The sequence below is a fragment of the Orcinus orca genome, chromosome 2 (assembly GCF_937001465.1).
Source record: "Orcinus orca chromosome 2, mOrcOrc1.1, whole genome shotgun sequence".
NCBI lineage: Eukaryota > Metazoa > Chordata > Mammalia > Artiodactyla > Delphinidae > Orcinus > Orcinus orca.
The window spans coordinates 163,648,213-163,661,315 of NC_064560.1; the positions used below are offsets into that span (position 1 = coordinate 163,648,213).

At 37.8% G+C, this 13,103-nt stretch overlaps 1 protein-coding gene across 5 annotated transcripts in view; it reads right to left on the reverse strand.

Annotated features, from left to right (window-relative positions):
- The window catches only part of PPP2R5E (protein phosphatase 2 regulatory subunit B'epsilon), a 157,025-nt gene that overhangs the window by 38,189 nt on the left and 105,733 nt on the right, over positions 1 to 13,103 (reverse strand). For 4 of the 5 annotated variants that reach the window (XM_004262114.4, XM_012531539.3, XM_049706400.1 and 1 more), the window contains 2 exons: positions 12,342 to 12,443; positions 5,959 to 6,051 (listed from right to left, as the gene is read on the reverse strand). In XM_004262114.4, coding sequence (XP_004262162.1) covers positions 5,959 to 6,051; positions 12,342 to 12,443 — 195 coding nt within the window. The remainder of the gene's footprint in view (positions 1 to 5,958; positions 6,052 to 12,341; positions 12,444 to 13,103) is intronic. The other variant, XM_033422219.2, reaches the window with a different exon arrangement.

The window sequence follows — 13,103 nt, forward strand, 5'->3', positions numbered from 1 at the left end:
GTTTCCAATTTTCTAATAATCATTAACAATGATACATTCAATAACCTTGTACATATTGCTTGGTGTACACATCTACTTCTCACGGAATTGCTCAGTCACAATCTAAGTCAATAGAATTCTATCAGATCTCCTCTTCAGAGCATTATACCAATTTAATATATATGTATGTAGGTAGGTATCTATCTTATCTACTTATTCATATATTTTTATGAATTTTATAGCATACTAAAAAGGGTCTTTTCCACCCAAGCCTCTACTATGTTCCAGTCTCCTATACCCATACCATGCTGTTTTAATTAATGTATCTTTACAGTATGTTTTAATGTCTAATAAAATATCACTAGTTTTCTTTTTCAAAAACTTTTTATTTCATGAACTCTGAAATTTTCTAATAGAAAAACTACTGAAATTTTAATTAGAATTGCACAAAATGTACAGATTAATTTGGAGAGTCTATGGGCATTTTTATGATGGAAAGTCTTCCCACCTAGGATTACGTTACATTTCTGCATTTATTCAAGCCTTCTTTGCAAAATTTTTATTGTAAGTTTCACATAAATTTTAAAATTTTGTTTCAAAATGTGGAAGTTTTAAAACTAATATTGGAATCAAGAAAAATAAGACATCCTACCAATATGGACAGGTAACATAATATGAGGATGTGAAAAGAGGATTGATATTTAATGAGCAACTATTAGGCCCCATATATGTTACCAGCAGACATTTATACAAGTCATATTATTTTATCATCATAACAGCCTATTTTTTTGTAACTTGTAAGAAAGACGACTGTTATTGTCATTTTATAGAAGAAAACACTGAGGCTCAGAATAGTCAATTATCTGCCCAAGTTTTCAGTACCTGTTTAAGACTGAAGGTAGGGAGCCTGTGTTTGTATCCATAGTGCCAATTCAATTAAGAAGATTTAACAGTTGTCAGTTTGGGGGTATATCTTATTTTACTGAACAGTATCTCACTTATACTGTTATCCCCACGTCATGAATGAGGAAACTCGTGCTTGGTAGCAAGCGTATTAACTTGCTGAAAGTCACATTGCAAGTAAGCAGAAAAGCCTGGGTTTGAATGCAGTTTCTTCTTATCCCACAGCTCATATTCTTAGCTCCTAAAATATACTTAGAGTACATAGGGGAGTAAGGATTCCAATCCAGAGCCTTCTAAGTTTCTCTTCACTACATCCTGTTAAAATAGCCCAATTCTTTTTTTTCTTTTTTTTGGGGTACGCGGGCCTCTCACAGTTGTGGCCTCTCCCGTTGCGGAGCACAGGCTCCGGACGCGCAGGCTCAGCGGCCATGGCTCACGGGCCCTGCCGCTCCGCGGCACGTGGGATCTTCCCGGACCGGGGCAGGAACCCGCGTCCCCTGCATCGGCAGGCGGACTCTCAACCACTGCGCCACCAGGGAAGCCCAAAATAGCCCACTTCTTATTTTGCTTTTGGGGATGCAGGAATCAGAGTCAGAACAGACTGTAAAGAATACAGCTAGCTGCTACAGAAAGTAAGTGTAAATCTTGTGGCTAGAATAAATTATGTCTTACTAAATAAAAGAGTTCTGAGTTGAAAACTCTTTTTGAGATCTTTGAGAATCCACAGAGAATAAGAAATCTGCTCAAAGAAAAGGAATAAGGTGAATGTCATCCTGATTTGCAATAGGGAAAAGTATGAGGGTTCCCATGGCACAAGAAAACCAGGCTAGGACCAGGTAGCACCTTGGGAGTCCATGCGGTAGAGAAAAAAGAGGGAAAACTGAGGGTATGCAAAATGAATGAGCTGACTAGACGGTACAGACATACGAAGGACCTGCCAGCTCAAGGACAGTTAAGGCATGGTGGTCAGAGGAAGAGGACGGTAGGGTGGGATGGGGGATAACAGGATAGAATCTCAGCAATAACGCTCAAGCTCCAAAAGGCTCACCCATTGCCATCAGGTCTCAAGTCGGGACCAAAACTCTTGAGGAAGGAAGCTTAGGAGAAGCAGGCAGGGGATTGAGTCCCCACTCCTAGAAGGTGTTGGGGCAAACTTAGGGAAGGAAAAGGAATAGGAGGCCAACTTTACAGGTTACGAACATGAATGAACAGGGTAATTTGGAAGTCGGCAGCTGATAGGCAACCAGAGCTTCTCCCCATCATGAAAATTAGTGCACTGGTTAGTCACAGGATTACATTCAAGTACCACTCAGTGGTGACGTTAATTCCACCAGTACCCTGCCTGACCCTTTCATAACTGATGCAGGCACTGAGGTGAGCCCTGGTCTAAAGGCTGAGTTCATCAACAGGTCCAGCAGAGGGAAGATAAAGAAGGCAAAAAAGTTGAAAAAATGAGGCAGGGACTGAAAACATGAAGCATAAGTAGATGAGCTTCACTATTTATACTTTATTACTTGTCTCTCACAAAACTTGGGGACAGATGATCAGTGCCATGATTTGCAAGTACTTAGGGCAACATTACCAGTAAACCAATAGTAGCCCCCAGAAGTTCACTAATGCCCCGTGGCAGACGAATGGCGTTCCTTTTTATTTCTTTATTATTATTATTCTTTTCGGCCGTGCCCGCAGCTTGAGGGATCTTAGTTCCCTGACCAGGGATCGAACCCAGGCCCTTGGCAGTGAGAGTGCAGTCCTAACCACTGGAGAGCCAGGAAATTCTGGCATTCCTTTTATGATAAAGTTCCAAGGCCCATGGAGGAGGGGAATGCTGTAAACATGAAGTCCTGGCTTCTACCATCACATCTGATGAAGTCTCTACACTCTCCTTATAAACAAAAATTTTAAATGCGAGGATGAGGACATCCCAGGGTAAATTTCTTTTTCTTTTTTTTTTTAAAAAAATTTATTTATTTATTTATTTATTTAATTTTTGGCTGTGTTGGGTCTTTGTTGCTGTGCACAGGCTTTCTCTAGTTGCTGTGAGCGGGGGCGGGGGGGGCTACTCTTCACTGTGCTGCACGGGCTTCTCATTGCGGTGGCTTCTCTTGTTGCGGAGCACAGGCTCTAGGTGCACGGGCTTCAGTAGTTGTGGCACGTGGGCTCAGCAGTTGTGGCTCGTGGGCTCCAGAGTGCAGGCTCAGTAGTTGTGGTGCATGGGCTTAGTTGCTCCGCAGCATGTGAGATCCTCCTGGACCAGGGCTCGAACCCGTGTCCCCTTCATTGGCAGGCAGATTCTTAACCACAGTGCCACCAGGGAAGCCCCCATCCTAGGGTAAATTTCTAACCGGCTCAAGGAGGGAATCCAAACACTGTTATTAGTGAATCTGTGCTAAAATAAAGTGAAGTTGCTAAAGGCATGCCACCGGCCTCTATCCTGAGTCCTGGCTAGTTTAACAATTTTAATCAATGGCTTCAATGAGACCAATCGCTAGTAATCACAGATGTGATTGGAAGGCACAGTGAATAAGGTGGATGACAGAATCAAGATCCAGAAAGACTTCAGAAGGCTGGGGAGATAAGATATTCCACAGGAATACGTGTCAGATCCTACACCTAGATAAAAAAGCAAACTGTAAAATGAACAAGGGAAAACGAAAACGGGTTTATGACAACATGTGTAAAACTAAATTAGAAGTCAGTTAAGACCACAAGCTTATTAACCTAAGTTAGCAGTGTCATGGAACAGCAAGAAGAGCCAATGAGACTTCCCCTTTAAGAAGCCTAGCATCCAGACAAGGGAATGGAGACCCCCAACTCTAAGCTGCATTGGATCGACCAGGCTCAGGGCACTGTGTTCAGACATAGATGTCATCCTTGAAGACAAATGGACACATGTTGAAGACCAAAAACTGACAAATGAGACAGGGTTGACAGAACTAAGGACTCAGTCTAGAGCAGAGAACACACACTGACAGCTGGTAGGCTAGATCCAGAAGGCAGATGGCTTTAATTCATTCTGAACAGGATTTTAAAACTATCAGAAAATTTCACAAAAAAACTGAATTTGGGATAAAAAAATTTCTCTTGGGGAAAAAAAAAAAATGTCTGGCAATACTTAAGAAAGAGGTATAGTCAAAGCTCCCTTCAGTAGGAGCTGGTCTGCCTCCTATTGTCTGACATCTGGCCACCAGACTATTATAAATGAGCCTATAGGCATTTGAGTTGTAACTGCTGTTTTAGAGAAAAAGAGGCAAGAGGTAAATACAAAAGCTGTGTTCTAAGACCTGAAAGGTTATGCCTGGGCTAGTGATATACTAAGGGACTCTTCTGAAGAAATAAGGCCAAAAGGTATCAGGTATAAGGAGATTCAACATAAAAAATAACTTTCTAACAAAAATGGAACAATCTACCTGAGTATGTGGCCCTTTCTCACTGAAAAAGGGCAAGGAGAGGTCACCCCTCATCAGGGTCTCAAAGAAAACTGATTCACGGCGTAAAGAACTAGAAGAGACAACCCAAAATGTCCCTTCCAAGTCTGGGTTTCTCTGTTGTTTTAATTTTAGGAGCTTTATCAGTACCCATCAACCACGGAGAGCACACTGACTGGGCCCTTTGCAGGATTTACTGTTTCCATGTCAGCTAAACACAGTGTCTACTGTTGAATCATTATCCGATCCTCTCGGGCACTTTAATTTACCATAAATGTAAGAGAACCTTGTTTTTCATCAGTGTTGAGAGACGGGGGCTACTCCTGCGTTGAAGTCATTCCAAGTTATGGTAAAGGGAATCACAAGGAGGCATCATGGTTTAATGGACAGAAAACCAGAATAGGAAATGTGCTGGGGAAACCTGGATAACTTTTCTAGACCTCAGATTTATTCATCTATAAAATGGGCACAAAAGTTAGCCATGTCTCCTCTAGATAGCTGTATAAATCAAATTAAATAATGCATGTAAAGGTGGTCTGACAACTATACAGTGCTACAGAAATGCAAGGACTTTCCAATACAAACACAGACCTGTTATGTCTTGCTTTTGTTTTGCCTGAAATGCATTTTACCTACTTGGGATAAGGGTCTGGATCAACCTATTTCCCAGTGATCCATGAATCTACCTATTTATCTACTACCTCTCTAGCTATATATCAAATCTCACTTTTCCAAGACTTCTCAACCTAGTATGTCCAGAATTCTAAATGTATTAATTTAAGGAACGAGGTCATCACTGAGGTTATCAACCTTTATCCAAGTAAAGCATAGGAGATCAGTTTTCTCCAAAGTAATGCTTTAAATTTGAAGTTCTGCATATTGGCTCACTAGGAGATATTTATTCTTTTCCACATAAGGCATCTCATTAATCACTTAGAAAGGAGTTACAACAATCCATACATCAGTTGGCTCAAGTATGTATTTTTTATAGATGAATGTTAACAAGAGCAAGGAGATACTACCTAAATATTCAGGGCCATGAAAGTACCCAATTCCGGGGTAAAAATATATGATTTACAGTTATAAAATGTAAAATTACAAATCAAGAAAAGTACGTAGGTATCCTGAAAAGTTCCAAACAGATAGGTGAGAGTTAATCTCTTCAAGGGAATCTTAAGGTGTTAAGCTGTGCTACTTCCTAGTTGTGGAAGCTCACCAGTACCCTGACTTTGATTATTTATTAAAGCCTACCTATGCTCTAGACCATGCCTACTCAGTTTTAACAGATGAATGAAATAGTTTAAAATCCTTATGCAAATAAAAGTTTTCAAGCTTACATAAGGATTCACACAAACTAGGGTTATACAAATGAAATTCCTTTATAATTAAACTTTAAGAAAGAAAACTGCAGGGATTTAGGCATTAGCATTCCTTGTTGTTTAAAATGTAATTAATTTCCAGCACAATAAACTAAAGAGGTACCTATTACTTTTAATGGGCAATAATGAAAAATAACTTATGTGTATATATTTGTTTACAGGGTGATATAACTGTCACTGTAAGATTTTGTTAACAAACATCAAGAGAAAATGAGATAAAGTGTTATCAACTGAAAAACAAATACATGCAACCACAACAATGTGCTTACCTGTAATACAAATTTCTGATCTATGTATTTTTTGGCAATGCTGGGTTGGAATTCTTGGCTTTCCAAAAATCGTATGAAAAACTCATATACAAGCTGCAACAAATAGGTCATCGTTAATTTCAAAATATAATTCACTGAGAATAGTATCAAAAACCTTAAAAAGCTCTAATACTAAAACTGACAAGGGGTTTAGTAGGTTTTAATATCATTCAACTAGCAGTGCCAGCCTTTCTTGTAGCTCACAGCTGCTGTTGTGATTTTTAACTTTTTAAATGTAAAATCTGGAAACACAGCCAAAGAGAGCAAATAAAAATATCCCATAATCTCACCATTAAGAGTTAACCACTGTTAACACTTTAATGTATAAAACTCCCAATTTTTCTCTATACTTCTACAATATACCAATGTACTATAAATTATATATATATATATAAAATATAGTTTTAAAACTACTTTTACCATCTAAACAATACATTGTGGACAATTTATGCCAACAATATCTAAGCCATCATTCTCAAGCTACAAGCAGTCCATTATACATATTTATAATGAATGATTCCAATACTCATAATTAATTTAACCAATATCCTATGCTTAGACACTTAAGTAGTTTTTAAATTACTTCTCTATTAAATTATGCCAGAATGTACATTATATAACATGCATCAGTGTGCACGTGTTCAATTATTTCATGAGGAAATATTTCTAAAAGTAGAATTGTTAGATCAAAAGATATCCAAACACGTCAGGATTTTCAACATTCATTACCAATTTCCTTTTAGAGAGTTTATGGCAATTTACACTCCTCTAAGCAATATATGATGGTGTATCAGGATATTCTCATCTGCAAAGAGTAAGAATACTCTCATCTGCAGAGGCAACCTCAAATAACCGTTTTAATAAACCGTGGGGGATCACTGTTTATGCTCTTTGCAAAATAAATCTATGTTAAAGTATACATTAAATCCTGGTGTAGTATACAACAGTATATCAAAACCAGGACTTTCAAGAGACAGGTAGACACTGGGTTGAAAACCTAGCTCTACCCCTTACTAACTGTGTGACCCTAGGCAAGTTAATTTCTCTAAAAGTCTTTTGCTTCAACTGTATAATGGGGATGATAATCCCTGAGATTAATGTGATTTTTTATAGATATATTGCCCTCTGCACAGTGGTTAACACATATCACCACTGTCATTACTGTCATTATTGCCTAAAATAGCATTCTCAAACTTTTTAGTCTCACTCCTTTACACTGAAAAATTATTGAAGACTCAAAAAAGCTTTCTGTTTACATGAGATATATATATGAAAGTAGAAATAAAAATTGAGAAAATTTAATATATTTATTATTTTAGAACAATAAAATATATCACATGTTAACATAACTAACATATTTTTGTGAAAAACAAATTTATTTTCCAAAAAAGTTACTAGGAAGAGAAGCACTTTTTTATTTTTGTAAATCTCTTTAACAGCATATGAAGAGACAGAATCTTGGGCTTCCCTGGGGGCGCAGTGGTTGAGAGTCCGCCTGCCGATGCAGGGGACACGGGTTCGTGCGCCGGTCCGGGAGGATCCCACATGCCGCAGAGCGGCATGGCCATGAGCCATGGCCGCTGACCTACGCGTCCGGAGCCTGTGCTCCGCAACGGGAGAGGCCACAACAGTGAGAGGGCCGCCTACCGCAAAAAAAAAAAAAAAGAAAAGACAGAATCTTATCTGTCTCCATATTCAAGCTGTCGTAATATACTGTTTTGGTTAAAGTATATAAAGAAAATCAAGCTTCACACAAATCTACTAGTATGAAAAAGGGAGAGTATGTTCATAGTTTCTTCACATAATTGTAGATACTCTTCTTTGATACTACACCAGAACTTGACAGTCATTTCTTGAAGAAAAGTTGCAGTTGTAGAATCTGAAACTGTATCAATGAATTTTTCATACCATTAAACTAAATTCCAATCATCTCTCTTGCACTTTGGATGATCTTTACCCATGCATGACTGCCTAACATCATTCATTGGCCAACTGGAAAATATTGGTTCACTGAGTTATGGAGATTTTTCAAATGTTGACACATTTCATTACATACATACATAGTATCAATAAAAGTCACATTCCTTAATATCTCTAACTTTATAAAAAAAAGGCTTTAAGCTTTGGGGAGCTGTAAAGCTCAAGGTAACAGATAAAGGAAAGATACAGCTTTTCAAAATTCTAATTCTAAATTTTTCTTCAATGCTTTAATTTTATCAGTAGTAAAACAATTGTTTGTTTGTTTTAGAGAAAACATCCACCAAATACCCAAGTCAGAACAACCATAGTTTGTCAGGTATTCTTTCAAGTAAAAATGACAGTTCATGAAAAAACAGCTAGTTTAGCTTGCAGCTCAAACAATCACACAAATGTTTTAGCACAAGACAACTATTCAGTATGCAGCAGATGTGCTTTATGCATACTTTCCATTTCATCATGAAGAATATTATCTTTAATGTGTACTCAAAGGTCAAGATTTAATAAAATTAATAATTTTTGCTGCTTCTTCAAGGACATTCTTGATTGAAATTGGCTTTTTTTTTTTTTTAATTGTAAGTGCATGGCAGTGAAGAATATGACTACTAGACCAGTTGGGCACAACTGCCTTATTTGTGCTAACACAACAGCAATTTCAACCACCACTGCTTTTACAAATATTAGTGCAAATGTCAACACAGTGAAAGGAGCAAATAATACAGTATTATTATAAAACTACTTTTGACCTTGCAGGCCGCTGACAATTAGGTCTCAGGTCCCCCCTAAGGGTTTACAGATACCACTAACCTAAATGTGTCACACAGTGACCTTGTGACTTCAGACTCTAACATTTAATATTAGGTATTCACATTAGGATTTTACTTCTTTATAAAACTATGTTTTTCTCTCTGAATTCAGAAGAAACTTCTTTCCCAGTTATCTGAACATTGCCAAGTTGTACTTCTAGTCATAATAATGCCTGAGTTCAAATACCCCCTAGAAGGATTGTTCTTTTTCCAATAAACTAATCTTTCAACTCTTGGTTTTACAAACAGAACATCAGCCTTGTTCAAATAACCCATAAACAGGGGTTTCATCTCTCTTTTGATTCCTACAAAGTGGAGAGATTCTCATCTTCCAGGCCTGACTTGTGGGCAAGCAGGGCTTTCCAGTGGGATTGGCAAAATGTCCTCTCCCCTCTGGTCCCTTGAAAGCAGTTATGGTTTAAAAAATTTGATGGAAACACTTCAGACATATTAATTAATAAGCATAAATGTTCTCTACTTTAAAAGACAGATTTTACCTAAGAATCAAAAATCTCCCTTGAGTTTCTAAAGGGAAGGACTAGGGACTGCAGAGGATAAATTACTTTTCAAGGTCACATAAGTGAATTCTTCAAGGAACACGAATAAAAAGACTTTAGTATTCTGGTTTTTCAGTCTCCAGTGTAAAGCATTAAAAACAATCCCTTAATTGTAAATGGAAGTCCTACAAAATTGTATTCTACTATAAAAACAGACCCAATTTCAAAAAATACGCAAAAAATAACCATGGTAACCATGGGATACCAGTTTAAAAGATACCAACGCAGATAATAGAAAAGATCAAATGACACACATACAGTAGATCTTTTGACATATGTGAACTAAAAATTTGTAGATTTAATACTTTTTCTTATTTTTAAATATCCTCAAAGATCCATGATTTGTTGTAATGAGTAATTCTATACGAGCCACAATTAAAATCAGAGAGTGCAGGAGCAGACAGTGAGGCAAGGAGCCTAGCCAACCACCCAACAACCATAATGTGATTTTGTTGTTCTCTACTATTGTCAGAGATTTGGTAATAAACACCGTGCTTCCTTGCAAAATGTGGGCCAGAATCAGCAGCACACTGCTAATGCTGGAGTTAAGAAAAAGTGAAAAGGCTGAAGAAAGTGCTGTTTGGGTCTGGAAAAATCGATTGTTGGATCAATCATAAAGTAAAATGTTGAATTTAGTGATGGGTCACCACGACATGAACGACCTATCACGAACAGAAAAGAAGTTTTCTTAAACATTCAACGAGGGCTCTTGCCAGTACTAAAACCACTTATTAGTGAAAATGGAAAGGTGACTGATTTGTGGAGTCAGAATATACAAAGAAAACACAGAATTCGTGAGACAAGTCAGGAGCCAGTACAAATACTTCCATAAAGCAAAAGACAGTGCCTTCTGACTTGGCCTTTGCTATGAATGAAGGTTCATTTGTGAATTTTAAGAGTAGATTTCTTTTTTTTTAAATTAATTTTAATTTTATTGGAGTATAGTTGATTCATAATGTTATGTTACTTTCAGGTGTACAGCAAAGTGATTGTTATACATATACATATATTCATTCTTTTCTCTTACAGGCTTCTTTACCTGATCCAGCCTATGTCATGTTTCCCCCTGAGCTAAAGAAGGGGAGAGAGGACTACAGGCTGAAACAAGATGTCAACACAGATGAAACCAGCCTGTTTTGGAACACAGTTTGTGACTTCAGATCCATTAAGGGTACAGGTCTCAGCATCACTCCTCACTGTTGCTTTGGTTTTAAGCATTGCAGATGAACTAATGGTTAATGTTCCTGTAGTAAAGACACAGTGTAAGCTCAAGATTTTTGGTGGCAGAATTCTGCTTAATAGCTTTAGAAATTAATTTAGACCCATATTTTATAGAGTCATTAAGCTTAGCAAGGATTAACTGAAATACTGAGTTAAATATTGAGTATGATAAAGTTTATCATACTTTAGGGGAAATTTATATCTATGGCGATCATGATTTAGAGTATTCAAAAAGCTCCTGCAAATGGCAAGAATGGTCTACTCTCTCTTCTTCAGGAGGTAGACAAGACAACAAGTTGAAGCTTTGAAGACATCTCCTTCCCTGTCTTTTCAACCACAAGATGCAGGACTTTTCTGAGAAAAGTATCTTTTTTGTTTGCTTTGTTTTTTAAATTTCTTCCAGACTATACTGCACTTCTGTGAACTGGTGCCAAGCATCAAGAATAAGACATGACAAAAAGTCCATCCATTCAAAACAGTAATTCCATTTTTTGTTTTCTTTTTGGATTTTTTGTCATAATCTGGGATACACCATGAAAAGCACAAGTAGTTTTGCAAATTTCTTAGATTACAGATAGTATGTCTGGCACCTTATAAAAAAAAATCAAACATCTAAGATAGTAAATCAACTACAATGTTTTAACTAATTTACTCTGTATTTTGGCATTGGTAGCAGGAATACATATGTATTACATGCCTAGGTAAGAGTTGAGAAAACACAGCCCCTGAAAGCTCTCCACATAACTAGGGGAAAGAGCATTACATGTATATCTGCAGCAACCTTGAGCTTCCAAAGCAGGACAGGGAAAGCTGCAAATTTATGTCAATAATTCTGAAGTGGGGAAAAAAATAAACCCTTAGAATATCTCTAGGCCTTATCTCCCTGCTGCATAGTTTTCTGCCCTTCAGAAAGTCAACTAGTAACCATGAGCACACTTCTACAAAGATGCAGTGACTTCTGCCTTAGGGTGAAAATGGACATGGTCATATTCCTTCTCTACCACCCCTTCCCTCCTCACTAGCTGTCACACAGCCTCTGAGGACATTCTAACTGAATGGAAAAATGGCTTTGAGGTTCATTACACTCACATTTCCTTGTTCTACTCATTTGAGAAATGCTGGCCTTGAAAGAAGGCAGCCAGGAAAGGAGGATGGAAAAGGTCTGGTATGGATAAGTAAATACGATACAAATGGGAAAGGAGATGCAGGGGTGGTCCTAATCTGTCCTGGCACATGAGGATGATTGGAAAACATGGCCTTCTCAGTGCAAGAGTGCAAAATTGGCCTTTGCACAAGATTTTTCTCAGCTATTGCTCTTCCTTACAACACTGTGAAATAGCTATTGCAATTTGATTTTGCCCTTCCAGGCTAAAGAAACACATTCGTGGTTATCTTGAAGACAGGCATTCAAAGTCCCCCGGGTACCTAACTGCTGAAAATGAGGTACGTACTCTGTGACCTAATCACATCTAACTAGTATTAATGGAAAATAGTTCTGTTCTTGTTTGAGCCTCCAGCAGGAAGGATCACATAGAAGCGCTAATAAAATCACTGGCTGAGCATGCAACCCAGGAGGGCCCACCCTAAAGCATTATAATGCTTATTATTTTATTCTTTTGGCATCCTAATTATCAACAGTAAGAAACATAAAAAGCATTCTCTAGCTTTCCAGTAATGTACTCTAATTTGATTTCTTGGTGAATAAGGCCTTCAAGGAATTCCCATCTAATCAGCTAATGAGTTAATGGATCTTTCTTTTATAACAAATAGTAGTTCAAAGTACCTGTAAGTGTGGCCACGATGCCTCAAGGGTAGGTTCATCTTCTTCTGGATCAAATTCATTGCTGTCACTAGGAGGGAGAGTTCTGAATATATTGCAAGACACCTAAAAATAAACAAGCAGCAGAGTTAGCTGGAATGGAATCACCTCCTCAGCAGCCTTACACAAGGTCTTTGCAGCCAGCAGAAGGGAACCCAGACGACAGATGACAGGAACACCACCAGACTGGAAGGAAAACTCTTTCTATAGGCTTTGAGGCCAGAACCACCTCCAGGAAAAGATGGAAAACAGCAGAGCAGCACCCTCTTGACCAGTATTTGGAGTCCTTATAAGGCCTCCCCCACCCAGGTCCCTGTGATCTTATGCCTCCTATCAAAGCTTGTGCTTCGTTACTTATCAGTCAAGCGTGCTCCTAATTAATCAGTTTACACTTAAATATAAATAACTGTTAATGGGCTTCATGTATTTCCCTTCTCAGGCTTATTCATGATTTGCAAATTTACAGTTATACTAATAGTAAAATTCCAGGCATCTACAAAAAGCAAATCAGAAAAGATATTTCAGAAACTGAAGTTCTTAAAATCATATCTAATCTGTTCTCAGTTGGTTTACAAAATAGTAACAATGCCCAGGGTAAGATACATCTGTAATACAAATTTCTATAGACCAGGTATTTCTTTACCATGGGAAATTTCCAGATTAAATCCTGGATGCTCAAAGAATGGCCATGAGTTGATAACTGTTGAAACTGGGCTATGAAGAGAC